This window comes from Hypomesus nipponensis, chromosome 15 (genome assembly GCF_054491055.1).
Source record: "Hypomesus nipponensis isolate SF chromosome 15, ASM5449105v1, whole genome shotgun sequence".
Lineage (NCBI taxonomy): Eukaryota > Metazoa > Chordata > Actinopteri > Osmeriformes > Osmeridae > Hypomesus > Hypomesus nipponensis.
The window spans coordinates 14,140,001-14,158,359 of NC_140375.1; the positions used below are offsets into that span (position 1 = coordinate 14,140,001).

Genomic DNA, 18,359 nt, shown 5'->3' on the forward strand with positions numbered 1-18,359 from the left:
ACTGTCCAAAGGTCTAAGTAATGAATAGTTAAAGTCGCAGATTAGGTGTTCCACTGTCTTTTGTCAGTTTCTTTTCTTTTCTCACCCTCAGCTTTCCTGTAATGTAATTGAATGTGTGTGTGTGTGTGTGGTGTGTGTGTGTGGTGTGTGTGTGGTGTGTGCGCATGTGTCTTTGCGGATACTCTCTTTCATCGGATTTGTGTGCATGCTTTCATGTCATCCTGTGCGTGTGCGTGCTTGTGTTTGTGTGTGTGTGTGTTTGTGTGTGCGTGTGTGCGTCTTGGTGCCCCAGAAACAGTTGGAGTTGTCCCAGCAGGGGGCCGTCTGGCGTGGGCCAGGCGGGTTAGCGTGCTCTGATGACAGCATCACATGACTCAGTGCTTGTGTCATCATCACATGGCTCTCGTACAGGGCTGATCTGAAGCGTAGCCAGCAGCTCTGCCAGCCTCCCTGTAGCAGCCCTCAGACTGAGACGCTGCACACTCAGACACACACTCAGACACACATTCAGATTCACACTGGTACACAGTCAGAACCAGCTTAGTAGGTGAAGAAGAAGACAAATAGAAAAAAAATGAAGGACAGAGCCTTTTTTTATCAGGAGGAGCAAATACAGACATTACATGCAAGGGACCATGTTCTATTTAACAGTCTATTTAACAGTTGTTAGCTTTTTTTAAAATATGCATTCTCTTTGTCAGTGAAAATATTATGTCTTTAAAAAAATACAATATGCTAGAGAACATTAGAATATAAGAGAATCATAAGCTTTGAATTAATCCACACTTCCCATCAAATGGCATCTTCAGAATGTGCCCACGCAGTGTTTAATTGGCTGGTCATTTGTTTAAAACACAATGGGAATATCAGCCTCTGTTTGTGGTGCCTCATTTCATGTGGCAGTGAGAGAGAAAACACGAGGTGATTTTGGTAACAAGGGGATTTGTCTGACAACTGCTCCACTTTCTGGAGCCTATCTGAAGCTGGCATGCCGTCTGACTCTGTGCTGCTCTCTGCTGGCCGCGCAGCAGAACTGCGCAGACGTGCCCCTCCTCCTCCCCTCCCGTGTGCGTGCGTGTCACAATGACCCGTTTGACAAATGTCTCCTTCCTATTGGCAGTGACCTGAAGCTCCGGGTACGCATCCTCATTGACGGCACGCTCATCATCTTCCGGGTGAAGCCGGAGGATGCTGGGAAATACACCTGCAGCCCGAGCAACAGTCTGGGAGTCTCACCGTCCGCCTCAGCACACCTGACTGTTCAGTGTGAGTGTTACCGTGGCAACGTGGCAGCGGGGCCGGGGGTGGGGGCGGGGAGGAGGGCGTTGAGAGTGGAGTGGCGGTAGAGAAGCCTGCCTGCTGTCTCACACTGTGGTTAGTGAGGCTGGTCCACGTCTCACCGGAGCTCCTCTGACCTCAAAGATGAATTAGAGGATGATTAGTACGCTTCAGTGCTGCTGGATTATTTTTTACATTCGAATCTCAGTACAGCTGATAATGAAGTGATTATTTCCTTCCCAGTATCTTTGGTCACTATAGCGGCATGAAAGGCAATTGGTGATCAGAGATTAATACTACCTTTATATTGGATAATATAGTGCCTATCTACAATGATCCCCTTCATTGTACTCTGATTCCGGGGAGAACACTGCAGCTGTAGCTTCAATGTCACTATGCCAGTAGTTTGGACTCTGCTTCTATTTAGCCAAAGAAACCATAACATATATTATATATGTATATATATATATATATATATACATTATAACATAAGCTCTGTTTTTCTGCTGTGCAAAGCCACGCCTCACACCTCCTTCTGTGCCCACTCTGCCCTGCAACCCCAGACCCCGCCCGGGTGATCAACATGCCCGCCATCATCTACGTCCCTCGGAAACTGCCTGGGGTCATCCGCTGCCCTGTGGATGCCAACCCGCCCGTGACGTTAGTGAAGTGGGAGAAAGATGGCTACCCGCTCAGAGTGGAGAAGGTCAGTCCGCCATTGCTGGCCACCGGCCCCAAACTCAGTCGAGGTTTGGGATGCTAGGACGAATATTATTCAGTATCCCTGTGCTGTTCTGTCTGTTTGTAGTGGGTGGGGCTTTTGGTAAAAGTCTGATCAAACGACCCTCACTCACACAGCTTTGACCTCAGTTACACCACTGTAGCCACAGTATGATGGTCTAACTGTACTTCAAACATCAATTCTCCTCTACCTGACCTGCCTGACCCTAATGTACATTTACATTTAGTCATTTAGCAGACGCTCTTATCCAGAGCGAATTACAATAAGTACAGGGACATTCCCCCCGAAGGCAAGTAGGGTGAAGTGCCTTGCCCAAGGACACACCGTCAATCGGCACGCCGGGAATCGAACCAACAACCTTCTGATTAATAGTCCGACTCCCTAACCGCTCCACCATCTGACCTCCCCTAATGTAGTACCCCGGGTGGAGCCAGACGGCAGACGGAAGCATCCGGGTGGCAGAGGCCACAGAAGACTCCCTGGGCACCTACACCTGCGTGCCTTACAACGCCCTCGGTACCATGGGACAGTCCCCCCCTGCCACTCTGGTGCTAAAGGTAACAGACACCTGCCACACTTCTCCCTTAAGCAGAAGAGACCCAACAGTGCCACACTTCTCCCTTAAGCAGAAGAGCACCAACAGTGCCACACTTCTCCCTTAAGCAGAAGAGACCCAACAGTGCCACACTTCTCCCTTAAGCAGAAGAGCACCAACAGTGCCACGGTTCTCTCTAGAGAGAACCTCCTCACCGAGGAGGGTTTTTGTGTGTGTGTGTGTGTTGCAGGATCCCCCTTACTTTAACGTGAGGCCTGGGGGGGAGTACCGTCAGGAAGCTGGAAGAGAGCTGGTCATCCCCTGTGCTGCTTCTGGTGACCCTGAGATTCCTACCATCTCCTGGAGGAAGGTACACACTCACACCGACGTATAAACACACACACACACAGCCGGAGGGAAGAGCATGCTACAGAACTCAGGTGAATTGTGTTGAACCTACTCCGTCACTTGTCAATATTCTCAATATTCTCATGCTCTGTTTGTGTGTGTGTTCGTGTGTGTTTGTGTGTGTGTGTTTGCTAGGTGGGAAAGCCCAGCAAGAGCAAGCACAACATTCTACCCAGCGGCAGCTTACAGTTCCTGTCCCTCAGCAAAGAGGACCACGGGGAGTGGGAGTGTGTGGCCACCAACGTGGTGACGAGCATTACTGCCAGCACACGGCTCCTCGTCATCGGTACGACGCGCACACCCTCTCCTCTCTCTTTCACGCCACGATCATTCACTCGTGTCACTTCCAGAATTCCGTTCCTAAGGTGATATTTAGACTGCTCCCGACATGACCGGACAGAAATAGAATGGATCATTAGCCGACACACTGGCTGTTACTATGGTGATCTTTAGGTGAGCGCTCTCGGAAGGCTGACCTTGTGTGTGTGTGTGTGTACATGTGCGTGTGTTTCTGTGTGTAAGTGTTATGGGTAGAAAGCCAACAAGCACGCCTATGTGGGACATTGTTTCAGGTGTACTCAGTGACAGACAGCCCCCTCAGGTGACAGGTGCCATGTCACCAAGGTTGTGTAGTGGACAGCTGGGGCGGATCTGACTCTACACCCAGAGAGAAGGGCCTGGCTCTGGGCCATGCCGCACAGCTGGTTAGGGGGTAGGGTGTATCACGGACACAGACTGGAGCCTTACACCTCACCTTCACACCACCCTGGTCATCACTCGTTCATCACATGGTCTATGAGACCATCTGACCAGCTAGTCTCAGTCTGCGTAGGCAAATGGGTCTAAACCAGAATATCGAGTTGTTTTACTCAATAGATATATTGTTATTGAACTGTGTACCAGTTATTCATTCTAAACAGCTGTGACGAGAATAGCAAGCACTCAAGAGAGTCTCGTTGCAGTGTTATCGAGTGATAGTGACAGGCCATTATAACCTTTTGCTGTTCAATAATGACGTTTTCCCCCTGCAGTGTCTTCCATAATGTGTTCCCCTATATTCCGTTCTCAGGCACCAGCCCGCACGCTCCGGGCAATATCCGTGTGCTGCCCTCCACATCCTCAGCCAACGTTTCCTGGGAGCCGGGTTATGACGGGGGCTATGAGCAGACGTTCTCAGTGTGGTATGGTCCAGTGTGAGTACTCTTCCTTCTTCAGGTCTTAACTGATGCCACTGTTGTGCCAGGATTTGGATTTGAAATGTGAGCTTTGTCTGTGGTTTGGGGTAAGATACTGAGGCAGTGCAGTGAAATACTACTATGCTAAACCAATTTCCGCACAGAAATATTTTGACTTGGGAAGATTCTCATAGTTTCGGAGCCAGTATTTGAATCATTGTTCAAAAGAATTTGGTTCTTTTATTTGTACTATTTTCCTTACAAGTATACCTCTGAAGGCTGTATGTATATTACAGATGGAAAATTCATAAAGTGCTTCATTGAAAATGTAATGGCTTGTAATGGGAAGACATCACAGTCATAGTCCATGCGGTGTCTACGACTTGCGGGAAGATTGTTATTACCGTTGAATTGATGTCAGCAGTTGTAGGAGACTTTGCAGGTTAGATGACTAGATGCGTATAGATTAATCATTTTATAGAAGTGTTGCTGTCATCAGAGTAATATGGTTAACAGTCCTTCTCATCACTTTCTCTGTCATGGCCTTGTAGCAACCAATGGAAATGAGTAAAGTATAATATTAAACTATGGCTTGTCATCATTCAATATGTGCAGATGTGTCTCCTATGTGCGTAAATAATGTATTACTTAGTACAGAGTACTATACATCTGCAAATCAAAGGCGATAGCAGTAAAGGAATATTTTAAACAGTTATTGTAATCTACTGCAATGCAAGGACCTTTTTGTGACTTCACACTGTTTTACGCAAAATAGGATTAGTTACCTGAGCCCTCTGTTTATGCCTGGACTCTGGACTCTCTCTCTCTCCCCCTCTCTCTCTCTCTCTCTCTCTCTCTCTCTCTCTATCTCTCTCTCTCTCTCTCTCTCTCTCTCTCTCCCTCCACCCCTCTCTCTCTCTCTCCCCCCCCTCTCTCTCTTTCTCTCTCTCTCTCTCTCTCTCTCTCTCTCTCTCTCTCTCTCTCTCTCTCTCTCTCTCTCCTTCCCCCCCTCTCTCTCTCTCTCCCCCCTCTCTCTATCTCTCCCTCTCTCTCTCCCTCTCTCTTTCTCTCTCTCTCTCTCTCTCTCTCTCTCTCTCTCTCTCTCTCTCTCTCTCTCCTTCCCCCCCTCTCTCTCTCTCTCCCCCCTTCTCTCTATCTCTCTCTCTCTCTCTCCCTCCACCCCTCTCTCTCTCTCTCCCCCCCCTCTCTCTCTCTCTCTCCCTCTCTCTCTCTCTCTCTCTCTCTCTCTCTCTCTCTCTCCCCCTGTCCACAGGCTGAAGAGGGTGGACTTTGGGCCTCATAACTGGCACTCTATGCCAGTGTCCGGTGCTCAGATGTGGCTGGTGGTGCCAGGCCTGGAGCCCAGGACAGAGTACCAGTTCAGCGTGCTGGCTCAGAACAAGCTGGGCACAGGGCCCTTCAGTGAGGTGGTGACGGTCAACACTGCAGGTGTGTGACGCCACCACTGCCATCCAGACACCCTCATCCAGACATCCCCATCCAGACATCCTCATCCAGACACCCTCATCCAGACACCCTCATCCAGACACCCTCATCCAGACACCCCCATCCAGACACCCTCATCCAGACACCCCCATCCAGACACCCTCATCCAGACACGCTCATCCCTCTCTCCTTTATATGTTTGATTTGATAATGTGTTTTAAATATAAATTCTACACGTTGTTCTGTAGATGGAAACGACTGGAACTGAGTGTACTGAATACGTGTTTTTGTATGAAATACTTAATTGTTATCCGCTAGTCGGAGCTCATTGCTGAACAGTCATCTTGTTTTCGTCTGTTCGCCTACTCATCGTCACATTGCCTAATGTGGATGTTACTGCCCTCTAGTGACAAGTTTGACTCAAGTTCCTATGACAGCCTCTGGCTGCAGCGTCAACACCTCATCCTCATGACACAGCACAAATGAGATGTTCTTCTGTTTATCAAGTGTGCTTTGGTGTCCCTCTTCCCCCTCAGTGTCTCCCATGAGCACTCCAGAACCACAGGTGCTTCTTACGCCACCACGGTGCCTCACAGCCAATCGCACGCAACACGGCGTCCTGCTCACCTGGCTCCCTCCAGCCAATCACTCGTCACCCGTTGATCGCTACATCATGGAGTTCCGTCTTGGGGAAAGATGGGAGGTTCTGGACGACCTGATCCCTGCCACAGAGACTGAGCTGATTGCCCGGGACCTCGTACAGGTACAATACCTCAATACCTTCATGAGTCAGTCACTTCACCCTACTTGCCTCGGGGGAATGTCCCTGTACTTACTGTAAGTCGCTCTGGATAAGAGCGTCTGCTAAAAGACTAAATGTAAATGTAACTCCCACTGTGTGGGAAGCATGTGCTGGATAGGGCAGGTTGCTTACATGGAGGGTTGGTTACTGGGACTGTTGCAGTGTAATGTGTTTGTGTGTTTGTGTCTCTGGCAGGAGTCTTGGTATGAGTTCAAAGTGATGGCGGTCATGGATGACCTCATCAGTGAGAGCAGTAACGTGGTAGGGGTATCCAGCACGGGTCAGTTTTCCAGCTTTTTAAAACATGCAACTTGATGCAAATACAAAAGTTGCTGTCAAATATATCGAACAAACCTTTGTTAAAGCTTGATTGACGGTTGTCATGTTTGCACGGTCCATTCCAATAATTGTGTGACCTTTAACCTCCTCCCCAGACCCCTTCCCACCCGCGGAGGTGGCTGATGAGGGGCTAGCGAGGCCGGTGGTGGCGGGCGTCGTGGCGACCATCTGCTTCCTGGCGGCGGCGGTCCTGTTCAGTACTCTGGCGGCCTGCTTCGTCAACAAGCAGCACAGACGCAAGCTCAAACGCAAACCAGGTGGGTTGGATACACAGATCCTGATCCAAGCTGCTGTGTGTTGGACCACCTCTGGCGGTCAAAGCTCATCCAAATGTTGTTGTTTTTTTTTTACCATTCTCAGACCCTCCCTTGTCTGTGACACACTTCAGGAAAAGCATTGAATCACCGTAAGTACATGACCCAAGACTAACATAATCTCCCTCCAAATTAAATGTAAAGCCGCCATTGTGTGGGTATATCCAGAGTCCAGATGCAACATTTGCTGTGTGATTTTAAATCCAACTTCAGTGCAGTCATTTCCTCAAAGGCAAGATTGTTTCACCACAGTTTGTGTGGTTTGTGTGTGGGTTCGTGTGAACAGGATGATGTGTTTCTAGGAAAAAGCTAGCACTAGTTTCGACTCTTAACTGGCCAAATGATGACTGCACATCAATATGATAACCCCGTCTTCGTGTGAGATTAGTTTGACTGAAGTGTGAGGTCAGGGAGTCCACGCTGGTCCTCACTGTGTGGAGGCGTAGGTGTCCAGCCACTGACAGATGACCCTGGCCCATGTCGTTTGTCTCCCATCCCAGGCCTCCTCTTACCCCCTTGCCTGGGGTAGAGCCCTGCTGGGACGAGCCAGCCAGGAGCAGCTACATGCCCCCTCCTGCCAGCCCCCTGTGAGTGCCTACCCTGCACCATAACGCAGCGCTGCGCCGCCCCGCGCTGGCTCGGCTGCATGGCAAACGCATTGCATTAAAGAAATAAAATAATAAAGTGTGTGCTTCAGTGCTCCGCTGGCTGAACCCGCATGCACAGAAAACGCCCTCGTACAGTGATGTGTGCTCGCGGCGGCTCTAATGTGTGTACAGTGCCGGCTGTGTACAGTGCCGGGCTGTGTACAGTGCTGGGCTGTGTACAGTGCCGGCTGTGCACTCTGGAGAACTGGAGAGCGTGTGTTTCTGGTGCCTTTACAATGCTGCTCCTGGTGTGGGTACATGATTACAGAGGCCTGTGAATGTCATTTTTAGATGCCTTTCTCCCAGGCTGATAAGGCATTTGGTGCAGCATATGTCCCCTTCCCCTCCCTTAAATAAGCAGACAGGCCTCGGTTTAGTAAAAAAAAGGACTAAAAAGACATTTCTGAGATTGTTATCATGGCTGCTTTTTCATCCTCTCCCTCTCTGCTACAGTAGGTTTATTAGCCGCAGTGCAAGGAGAAGGCATCTGCTGGGCATTGTGTTATATCATACTGCAGTGGCCAAAGGCATACTGCCATGGCTGTGAATTCTGTCTTCTGACTAGCTTAGCATTAGCAGGTCCATGTAGTTTACATGCTCATTGCGTGTAGCGCTAAGCAACAACGTTGTATATTGACTAAAATTGAGAAGTTTGCTCTGGAACGTTCCCCTAGTTGAGCCTGTCTGTGTCTGTGTGTCCTGGCAGGCTGTCCTCTGGGAAGATCAGTCCAGAGAGTTCTCCTCCATCGCGGCCCAGGTCTCTGTCGTCCGAGGAGGCCCATGGTCCAGGCCTGTATGTCCGGCGGCTGTCCAGCCCCCAGAGAGACAGGGGCCAGGAGCTTTCTTTCTACAAGAAAACCAAGCGTGCCATAACCAGTAAGAAGTACAGTGTGTCCAAACACGAGGCGGAGGTGACCACGCCCATCGAGCTGATCAGTCGCGGGCCAGACGGACGCTTCGTCATGGAGATCAGCCCCCCGCCCCGACGCATCCAGGGCTTTCCGTTCGCAGAGGAGTCCGACATGTACCCTGAGTTCCGGCAGTCCGACGAGGAGAATGATTTTGACCCCGGGCCCCTGCCCCCGATCATGCCCACGCTCCGGCCCCAGCTCTCCCCAACGTCCTCCAGCCTGGAGTCCACGCAGCCCCCCAACTACAGCCCCCGCCTCCACAGGGCCATGGAAGGTATGAGCTTTGTGGAGGGCAGTGGGCTTCATGCCTCGGGGCAGGCCCCCACCTCCCGCTATCGGGGGTTCCCCCAGGGCCCTTTCTATGGGTATCTAGGCAGCCGCGGGGAATCGGGGATCCCCCCACCTTTCTACATGCCCGACATGAGCCCACGTAGCTCCGCTCTGTCCTCCCCACCGGGCACGGGCGAGGGGCCCTTCGGTTACCCCTCCATCCCGGAGGAGAGCGGGGAGATGGAGCACCATCAGTACACGGCCTCCGGCCATTCTCTCCCGCACTCACACAGCCCGCAACCTCGCTCGCCCGAGAGCTGGCAGCCTCACGAGTTCCCCTTCCTGGGTCTGGAAGGGACCCGTTTCATTTACCCACCTCACCACCCTTTACATCATCAGCAGGACCTCCCTGACCCTCCCCCCTACCCTCCTCACTTTCTCCCTCCAAGTCGCCTGCACCTCCCACCCCTGAAGGATCCGATCAGCCCTCGGCTCCTGCAGCTGGAGGTCCCTATGGCTCCACCAGGCAGAGAACGGCCCCTGGGGCCTCCGGCTAGGCGCTTAGCTATGCAACAGGCCCAGAGTCTCGGCCAGCTCAGACACACGACCCACGGTATGGGCGTACCAGTGTTGCCTTACCCTGACCCGGCAGTCCGTGCAGGGAGCCCTAGCACAGCGCCCAGCAGCAGTCCCCAGTCCTGGCTCAGCCCGCGGGCACGACGTCGGGCAGACCCCGGCCTCCCCCCGCTGGTCCTCCAGCCCTCCCGTCTCTCTCCTCTTTCCCAGAGTCCCCTCAGTACCCAGCCAGGCTCTCCAGATATCCTAGTCCGGCCCCCTCCCCACCCCAGCATCCTGCGCACCTCCCGTTCCCTGGAGATGCCAGAGATCGCCCTGCACCCCTCCGCCACCGCCAGCTTCTCCCGGAGGTCCTCCCTGGCCATCTCCCCCACCCACGGCCAGGGCAGCAGACGGCCCAGCCCCAGTTATCACCCTCACATGTCCTATGCCTCCACTGCAGCCAGTTACCCCTCCCAGTCCCCATCTCCTCCCCTGGAGGGCAGGGACGTGTTCGGGCAGAGGCCGTCCCAGAGGAGGACAGAGGAGGAGATGCTGCCCTCAGAGCCCTCCCAGCTTCAGATATCCGCCTCAGGGTAGGTGATGCTCTCTACCAGGGAACAGAAACACACTCATTCACACAGGAGCCTTCTCCTTATGGGCACTCAATTCAAGTTTTCTTTCCACGTTGCAAAATAGTGCATATTTTATTGTAATATGCAGAAAGCATGTATTTGCATTTGGCACTTAATCGGCTAAGTTCAAAGACGTAACAACATGTATTCTGTACTTTTTATATAACCATCTAAATTATAGCAAATGAGAAATTGTCTCACCAAATTTGCCAATTGACAGTGCACTAGAAAAAGATTATACGAAAATACTAATCAATTTATATAACTATATACAATATATTTATTTCAATAGTCACTTAATTGAAAAATATTCAATAACATAAACTGTCAATATTATAGTATCTCACAAATTGTAGCATGATGAGGATTTGGCCATGCCATGACTTGTGTTGTCCTCATATTAAACATGACTGCTGTTCAGCAGAGGCTTTCGTGGCAGCAGTTGCTAAGATAAAGGCACAATATACCGAGCATAGTTTCATTAACTACGTAATTGGATTGATGTGATCGATTGTACATTTTTTGTATTGTGTCTTAATCCGCTGTTTAAAGGAAAATATAAAATGTATAAAGTAACATGTATATTTAGCCATTCCCTATTTTGCCGACTGATAGAATGAAGTCAATTTCCCTGTATAGTACTCCCTGCATTTATCTGAGATAAATTTAAAGGATTGAAACCGAGAAGAATAGGGAATATCTGGAGCAGTGGATGCTTCCTACATTATGCTCTTACATTGTAACTCGAGGCCCCACATCATGCATACTCTCTAGAAAGATCTAGAAGTTCCCTAAATACCCTGAAGTTCAGAGCAATATACAGTACCTGAGGCGCATATGAATTCCCTCTGTGTAGTTTTCCACTGTACCTGTACACTCCCTCCTCCCCCTCACACCACCTCACCTACCTCTTAACCCAGACACCCAGGGTAGCGCTAAAGGGAGTCAGGTGGCTGAGTGGTTAGGGAATCGGGCTAGTAATCCGAAGGTTGCCAGTTCGATTCCCGGCCGTGCCAAATGACGTTGTGTCCTTGGGCCAGGCACTTCACCCTACTTGCCTCGGGGGGAATGTCCCTGTACTTACTGTAAGTCGCTCTGGATAAGAGCGTCTGCTAAATGACTCAATGTAAATGTAAAGGGCAGGCGGAAAACCAGGACTCCCCTGGCAAGGTCATTATGGGTAACATAGTTCTAGGGCTGCTGTACCGTGTGAGGACTCGGGGGGGTCTGATGTCATCTGTTTTTGATTGATCTCAGCTATCTGGGCAGCGTTGTTGTGACCAGGTCCCCTACGCCACAATAGGTAAGGGTCGGACCCATGTCTGAGAGGGGAGGGGTCAGCAGGGGGAGGGCTCTATTCACTCTCTCCTTTAAAGGGGAATTGCTGACTTTGGGTTGTGCCTCTTTACTGGATTCAAGTATATAATGCTGTAGCTTCAATGTTACCTTTAAGGGTCACATTTACCATACAGTTCAATGGCGCATGCCTGCTGTCGTGCACAGTGAGTAGGCTGGTCAGAGATATCAGGAGCTGTTTTGGAATGACAAATATTTAAAAATACAGGCACGTTTCCCAGCACTTAAAGCCTTGAATCAACAGAGGACCCAGATTACTGATGGACTAGAGTATTCCCCTTTAAAGTTTTGTTCCATGTGCAAAATGCCATGCATGCCTTCTCTAAATATCTCTCTTTGACTCAAACAAATAACAATGAATCTCTGACTAAAATCTTCGTCGCATTCGTCGTCTTAAGTGCTTTCGTTTTCTGTCATGTGACTGTTTAAATGGCCATTTCCTCTTCCTGTCATGTGACTGTTTTTTAACGGCCATTTCCTCTTCCTGCCATCTCCTCCCGTCAGCATGGTGAAGCCTCTGTACGCAGTGTTCATGTTTATGGAAGTGTGCTGTACAGTGTTCATGTCTATGGAAATGTACTTTACCTAACACTCTGTGGGCCACTGCATACACAAAACTGTATTTGTGATAATTGAAAATGACTGTATTTAACAAGGACTGCTGTGATTTTCAGATCTGTCTCCCCCATCTGCTAATCGATCTCAATCTCTCTTTCCACAGTGACAAATCAAGGACAGCATCTCTAAAGCTTTGTGTTTCCATTCCCTGCAAAACAATATGTTTTGGCACAATAACCTGACTTAACATATGGCTAAGTCAGGTTTTGAAGCAGGTGTATTCTGTTCTTTGAAAGACCAAAACTAAACAAAAACATTCAGAACAAGAACGTTCATAATTCAGTATTTGATTACATATCTTTCTGTAAGAAAAAGGCTGCAAAAGGACACAAAATGATTTTTGTGTGTTTTAAAGAGCAGATTTGTAAAGATAATCTATATCAAATCAGAACTTAATTATCACAAAAAAAAGAATAATTACACAGATCAATGGGCCTGCTTATTCTTCACTCACAGTTTCGGGGAAGTTCCATTCAAATGTGATCTCATAAAATGAAAATAGTTCTGGCATGGCTTTCAAATAAGGATTTGGTTTCCTTAAGAAGGAAGCAAATCCAGCCATCAACAGTGGAAGAGAGGATACATATCTAAACGCATAGGATACTGTGCTGCAAGAGGACCCACTCAATCACCATAGAAACAAGAACGAAAAAAATACATTATTTTCATTTTATGGGCTTTTGAACTGACTCACAATTGACAGAAAAAAGAAAAAAAACATTGGTACAATCTGTTCCATTTGACATTGAAAATTAACAGATAACAAGACAATGAAGTGATCTCCTTCAGCTCCAGTCAGCTGACGTTTCAAAATCACGTCGCCATTTTGGAACGTTTCTTCTGACTCCTCGCCGTCAGGTGGGTAGAGCTCGCCACTGTAGGTTTATAGTAAAGCGCTGTGTGTTGTCTCTTTGCTCCTATTTTCTTCTCAGGGAGCCTCTAGGTGCGTCTAGCGACGCTGCCGGGTCTGAGAGCTTACAAGCACTGCTGCAACAATGTATTACAAAAGCCAAGAGAGTGGCAGCCAACACCAATAACAACTCCACCTCCAAGAGAAGAACAGGTCGGTCTGAAGAGTAGAGCGCCGAGCTAAACACAAAACAACAGCATGCCGTTGCATGGCTCGCTCTCCCTCGAGCAACGTGGTTGTGCTCCTGTTCCGTAGGTGCGTCTCCCTCTCAGACCCGACAGCCATCCCAGACCGCTCCGGCCGGAGAAGATCTCTACCTCCACAGGAAACGGAAAAGGCAGAGCAAGAGGAACCCGTATGTCTATCTGACCTGCCTGCTGCGACGCAGGCGCCCCGACGACGACCAGACGGGCATCCTGGCCAGCACTGACTCCGAGGGACACAACTACGGCAGCCTACACTGACCAGTAAGGCCATCGCTGTCACTATCAGGCCAAGCCACGTGACTCCATCAAACCTGAGTTCCTGTGTAACACCAATAACACAAGTGGTAATCTCCTTCCAGTACTGGACAGCAAGGGAGCGGGCTCTTTTATAGTCATTTGAAAAAACAAAAGTAGTCATTTTTCTTAGGGATCATCATCATCGCCTGGCTTTCAGGAGTCACCAGTACAAACAAAACATTGCTCTGAGAACATACTGTACATAATTTAGTAAAGGGAGTCGTGAAACCCTTCCGGCGGTAATAGCGTGTTGGCTGGATTAAGTCACAACACCTTGTTGGGTCACACTCACTGGTTGCTGAGGTGTTAATCCTTTGAGGTGTTTCAGTTACACAGTGTACTGTTATCTGGTTTGTCCTGGCACAAGGACGCCTGTCTACCTTTCCAACAATTCAAATAGTGTCAGTATCTACAGGGTTGTAATCACCAAATATACCTCAGTAAACACAAAGTTGCTGTAAAGCTTGTGATATACTACGTCTGAAATCTTCTTTCAAGTGAAGTGGTGTATGCGGGGGGGAAAGGATAAATCACATTACTCAATTCACACATTAAATAAATTAAATGACCTGACTATGGTCAAAAGTAATTTAATATTGGTCGTAATCTTGTTATTTTTATTCATGTTGACATTATCCAATGCAAAGCATAGAATAATATTCATATAATGCAAACCATAACAAGGCACTGAACGTTTCTGCATGATTTGCAGATTGTGTTGGAACTGGTCATCACGTAATGTTGAGATTGAGATTGTGGCCATTTTATTAAGACATGGTCTCAATGGTCCACTACTTGGAGGGGTTTAACAGGGTGATGAATTGAGATTTGTATTGCAGTGTTTTACATGAATATAAAGGAAAACTTGAGTTGTGAAATGCAGCACATCTCTTGATGCCTTGTTTGCCTTTTCTGTCTTGTTTTGGAAAACTTTTCTGAATTAACTGCCTTTTCCTTCGCCTTCTCACTATGTCTATGTGGCAAGTTAGAAGTTCCAATATTTCCTGTGTGCGCAGTTAATACTCTCTGCCAAGGACAACTGAGAGGAAATGGACCTGAAGGCGTGCTACTCTTCTTGATTTAAAAAAATATATATATCTCTTGAATGGATTCCTGCGTTGACTGTGTATATTCCAGTAATAGAACAGAAATATGATAACAATTAGTGATGATAATGTTGTTCTTTCCAGGTTTCACTATGTAATGTTGAAACATAGATTTGATAACTCAAGTAAATCGGTATGTACTGTACTGTATAGTGTCAATCGAAAAGTACTCAAGTACTGTAGTTATCATGCAGAAATGTGAAACTTGCCACTGATGTTAATATATTAAAAAAAGAACGTGTATATTGAAAAATGAGTGAAACATTTTGAGAACTGGAGGTTGTTTCTGTTGCTTTATTACAAGGTGGCCATCTAGACTGCTTATCTCTCCAACAACTGTATATTACCTGCTTGCTATATCTCTGTTTGTTTCTTGGTTTTAACACTAACCGATAATGAATGTATGTTTTGCTGTACAGGAAAGAATGTCCTGATGTTGATGTCATAGTACATTAACTGAACTGACCCATGCTGTGCAGTGCACTTGTCATTGGTTAGCTGGCTACTTGGACAATACACCAATTATTTTCTTATTTTTTTTTACCATTTTCTTGTGGTGTGAATCTCTAAGCTTTTTTTTATTTTGCTCAGTTTAGGTTTCATGATACTATTGGCTATTTCCACTACTGTGGTCACCACAATAATTAATGTTAGACTAAACCTTCGATTAAGAGAGCTTTTCACATACACTGACAGAAGTACTTTGAAACCAATCCAGGGGATTGAACGGGACAGGATCATCCACAGTATGTTCATTTGAATAGCAAGTTTATTCATTAGAAATTGAGGCTTTTTGGATATCTATACCTAACATGAAATAGCCCACATTGCATTCATAAGTTTCTCTTGCCATTTACATTCTTGTCTGTTTTCAAATCTAGTGAAGTAGTAAATATTGACTGGAAGTTGTTTGAAAGGAATACATCAAAGTGATCAATTCTACTGTATGAATTAATTACATGTAAGATAGGGGGAATAATCTATATTTATAATGTACATGGTGTGTATTGTATTTGTAAAGATGAAACAAACCATGTTTTACAGGGAGGTGTGCATAAATGATGCACAACAAAGACAGAATAGGAAATTAATTCAAATTATATAAATCTATTTGCGTCATGGCTTTAAGTGAACAATATTTATAAAATATTTTTTACGGTGCCTCATTTGTCATATTTTAGCAGACATTATTTTACACTAAAAGAAAACGTAATGTTAGCACAGTAAAATGTATTATTGCCATCTGGCCTATTGCACAAGCAGTACAGTATTTCCTCCCATGTGTGTAAATGTGAATGCTAATCTGAAAGGCTTTAGAAGCATATAAAGTATGTGTGACCCCCAAAACTTTTTTGAAACAAAGAACTTTAAACTCCCCCTCACGAGCACACAGATTCACTCATCATCACTTGCAGATGTCCAAAGTGAATGAGATGGAGAAAAAAAAAAAAGAAAGTTTCTCTTGAAGCCACAAGCAATGTTATAGAGTGTGTGCTGCAACAGGAGTCGTGTTTACATGTACATTAGTTAGGAATGTTGTGTTAGGGGGTAGCTGCTTTGAACATTATGACTTGGTGCTACATTTAACTCTGTGGTGCTGTACAATAGAACAGAGGTCTCATGTCTTGCTACATGCAAACTGTAAGTCCTTTGTGCTTTACTAACTAAATTAGCTCCATTATACAGTATGTACTTTAAGTCCTATTGTTGATGTTGCAGTTGTTGATGTGGTGCAATTGACAGTAAAAAGACAGTATTCAGTGAGAAATCTGATCAGACATAAAAAATAGGATGTCTAACAGACTTCATAGGATTCTGAAATCAAACTATTTCTAATTTCTATACTATATTTGCAAAGAAAACTTCTGTCTGTGCTTCCAAGGTAGCCTCTCCAAAGTGTTGTTTTAATGTTGGTGACAAGAGTATCCCCCACAATAAATACCCAGCCGTCTTCATAATGATTATTGTACATACAATTACAACAGTTCTCACTATTGAGACAAGAGGAAGAAATCAAAGTGCACAACCAGGTCACAGTAAGATATTTCCGCTCACTTTCTACAGGTCTAAACTCTTTTATGGACTACACTGTTTAAAGCACAGTAATTCTGGGTGCCATGTACTTTACACCCCACATGAGTATTCATCAAACAGCATTTGCTCTCTAAGCTAATTCCTCACACATGGTTTGAAAAACTGTTTCTGATACATTGTCCATGTAGGATTTCACAACTCGAAGTACTGTTGTCTTCCGGGCTCTTTTGCTTCTTCAACTAAAACATGTAGTGTACAAGAGGGCTGCTTTGGAGGTACTGTTTGATCTAGTTTTTGTTTTCTGCTTACAAGCTTTTAGTGCATCAGTAGGTGAAAATAGGATGATACTTAGAGCCAATTTATTTTTATTGTATTCTTATCTTGCATGTAGAGACAATACACAATCAGTCATTAACATTCAACCTGGTTGAGATTGATCAGAAAATTGAATATGTAGGATTTTATGTGTTCTCTGTTTTTCCATGTGTCCCAGCACTGAAAAACTAGAATGTATTATTACTGTAGGCTACAATAAGCGCTACATATTTGACTGTTTTAGCAAATGCTCATATTCAAGCAAACCAGTTGTGCTTAAAGGAAGAAAATGTAACATTTCATCGCATATTTTCACCCATTGAACTTTGTGCTGTATCACGTTTACATTCTGCATTCTATGTCGTGTTTTGCGCATAATCAGTTTCAATATGCCTTTTTTAATTGAAACATGGAAAACTGTTCATATGTAAATACTTCAAAGTGAAAACACATAACACCTTTTTCTTGTTTGTCTATTTTAGAATGATAACCCGCAGATAAATTTGAGTTGTCAATTATTTCATGATCAGATTCTTTTTTTAAAATTTTGTTGCAATTAACTCATACTGTATGGTGCTGTACCAAAGCCTTATGTAAAATACTAGTCTGTATGTTTTCCGTTAGTCACTGTTAATAGAATTCCGTATTCTTTGGAATCATGTATTACTCACTCCATGTCCAACTGCCATAGAACTTCGATCTTCGGAAAACACGCTGGCCGAATGCCGTCTGTGGCGTGGGTGGAGACTGATGAGTCTGAGGTTTACCGTAGTTTTGAGACAGTGGCCCGGTTAAGAGAGAAAGGTTTGGTGGCATACATTCTGGAGGCTGGGATCCATCGCATGATCTATGACCTTTCTATGGAATCTGTGAGAGTTTGGCAGAAATGTTGTGTTCATATCATCATATCATTTTCAACGCTTAGTCCCATGTACAATTTTCCTCTCAAATTTTTGTATTTTGATATAATAAAAACATGAAAAGTGGAAATAAGTGTCACGTCTTTCTTTGTAACTGTGAATAAGGGAGGTGCAGTTTCATCTCTTAGACACAAGGTGTAAGTGTAGGGTAGATAGACCATGTTAAATGGTGAAAGGAGTTGCTTTGGGTTAGCGGCTTTGAAGTACCTACTTATGGACAACATTTTATGTAAACAACAATATAACACGTTAATTAGAGGTTTGACCAACTACAAAGTCGAATATGCCCTCTCTTAACTCAAACCAAAAACATTCGAAGACTCGGTGACTAGCTTAACCTGGTACACTAGAGACTGACGATCTGCTTTGAATGAGGCATGTAATCACAACAGAACGACCGTTGTACCCATGTTCAAATTCCTTCTATAACCAAACAAAACAGATGATGCATAAGCAGTAGGCCTACAGACACCTGAAACTTGATAAACTCTTATGACATCTTAGCTATTTTTATGGACACGGGAATGATGTCATTATCTG

General features: G+C 46.0%; 1 protein-coding gene across 1 annotated transcript in view; it reads left to right on the plus strand.

Annotated features, from left to right (window-relative positions):
- The window catches only part of igsf9ba (immunoglobulin superfamily, member 9Ba), a 40,855-nt gene extending 22,986 nt beyond the window's left edge, over positions 1–17,869 (plus strand). Inside the window, exons 7-21 of the mRNA XM_084675174.1 lie at positions 1,121–1,266; positions 1,842–1,984; positions 2,437–2,577; positions 2,806–2,925; positions 3,099–3,249; positions 4,033–4,156; positions 5,412–5,587; positions 6,121–6,347; positions 6,582–6,666; positions 6,821–6,982; positions 7,086–7,131; positions 7,540–7,626; positions 8,393–10,018; positions 12,964–13,094; positions 13,197–17,869. Coding sequence (XP_084531300.1) covers positions 1,121–1,266; positions 1,842–1,984; positions 2,437–2,577; positions 2,806–2,925; positions 3,099–3,249; positions 4,033–4,156; positions 5,412–5,587; positions 6,121–6,347; positions 6,582–6,666; positions 6,821–6,982; positions 7,086–7,131; positions 7,540–7,626; positions 8,393–10,018; positions 12,964–13,094; positions 13,197–13,405 — 3,574 coding nt within the window. The 3' untranslated portion in view covers positions 13,406–17,869. The remainder of the gene's footprint in view (positions 1–1,120; positions 1,267–1,841; positions 1,985–2,436; positions 2,578–2,805; positions 2,926–3,098; positions 3,250–4,032; positions 4,157–5,411; positions 5,588–6,120; positions 6,348–6,581; positions 6,667–6,820; positions 6,983–7,085; positions 7,132–7,539; positions 7,627–8,392; positions 10,019–12,963; positions 13,095–13,196) is intronic.
- Positions 17,870–18,359: the final 490 nt, after the last annotated feature.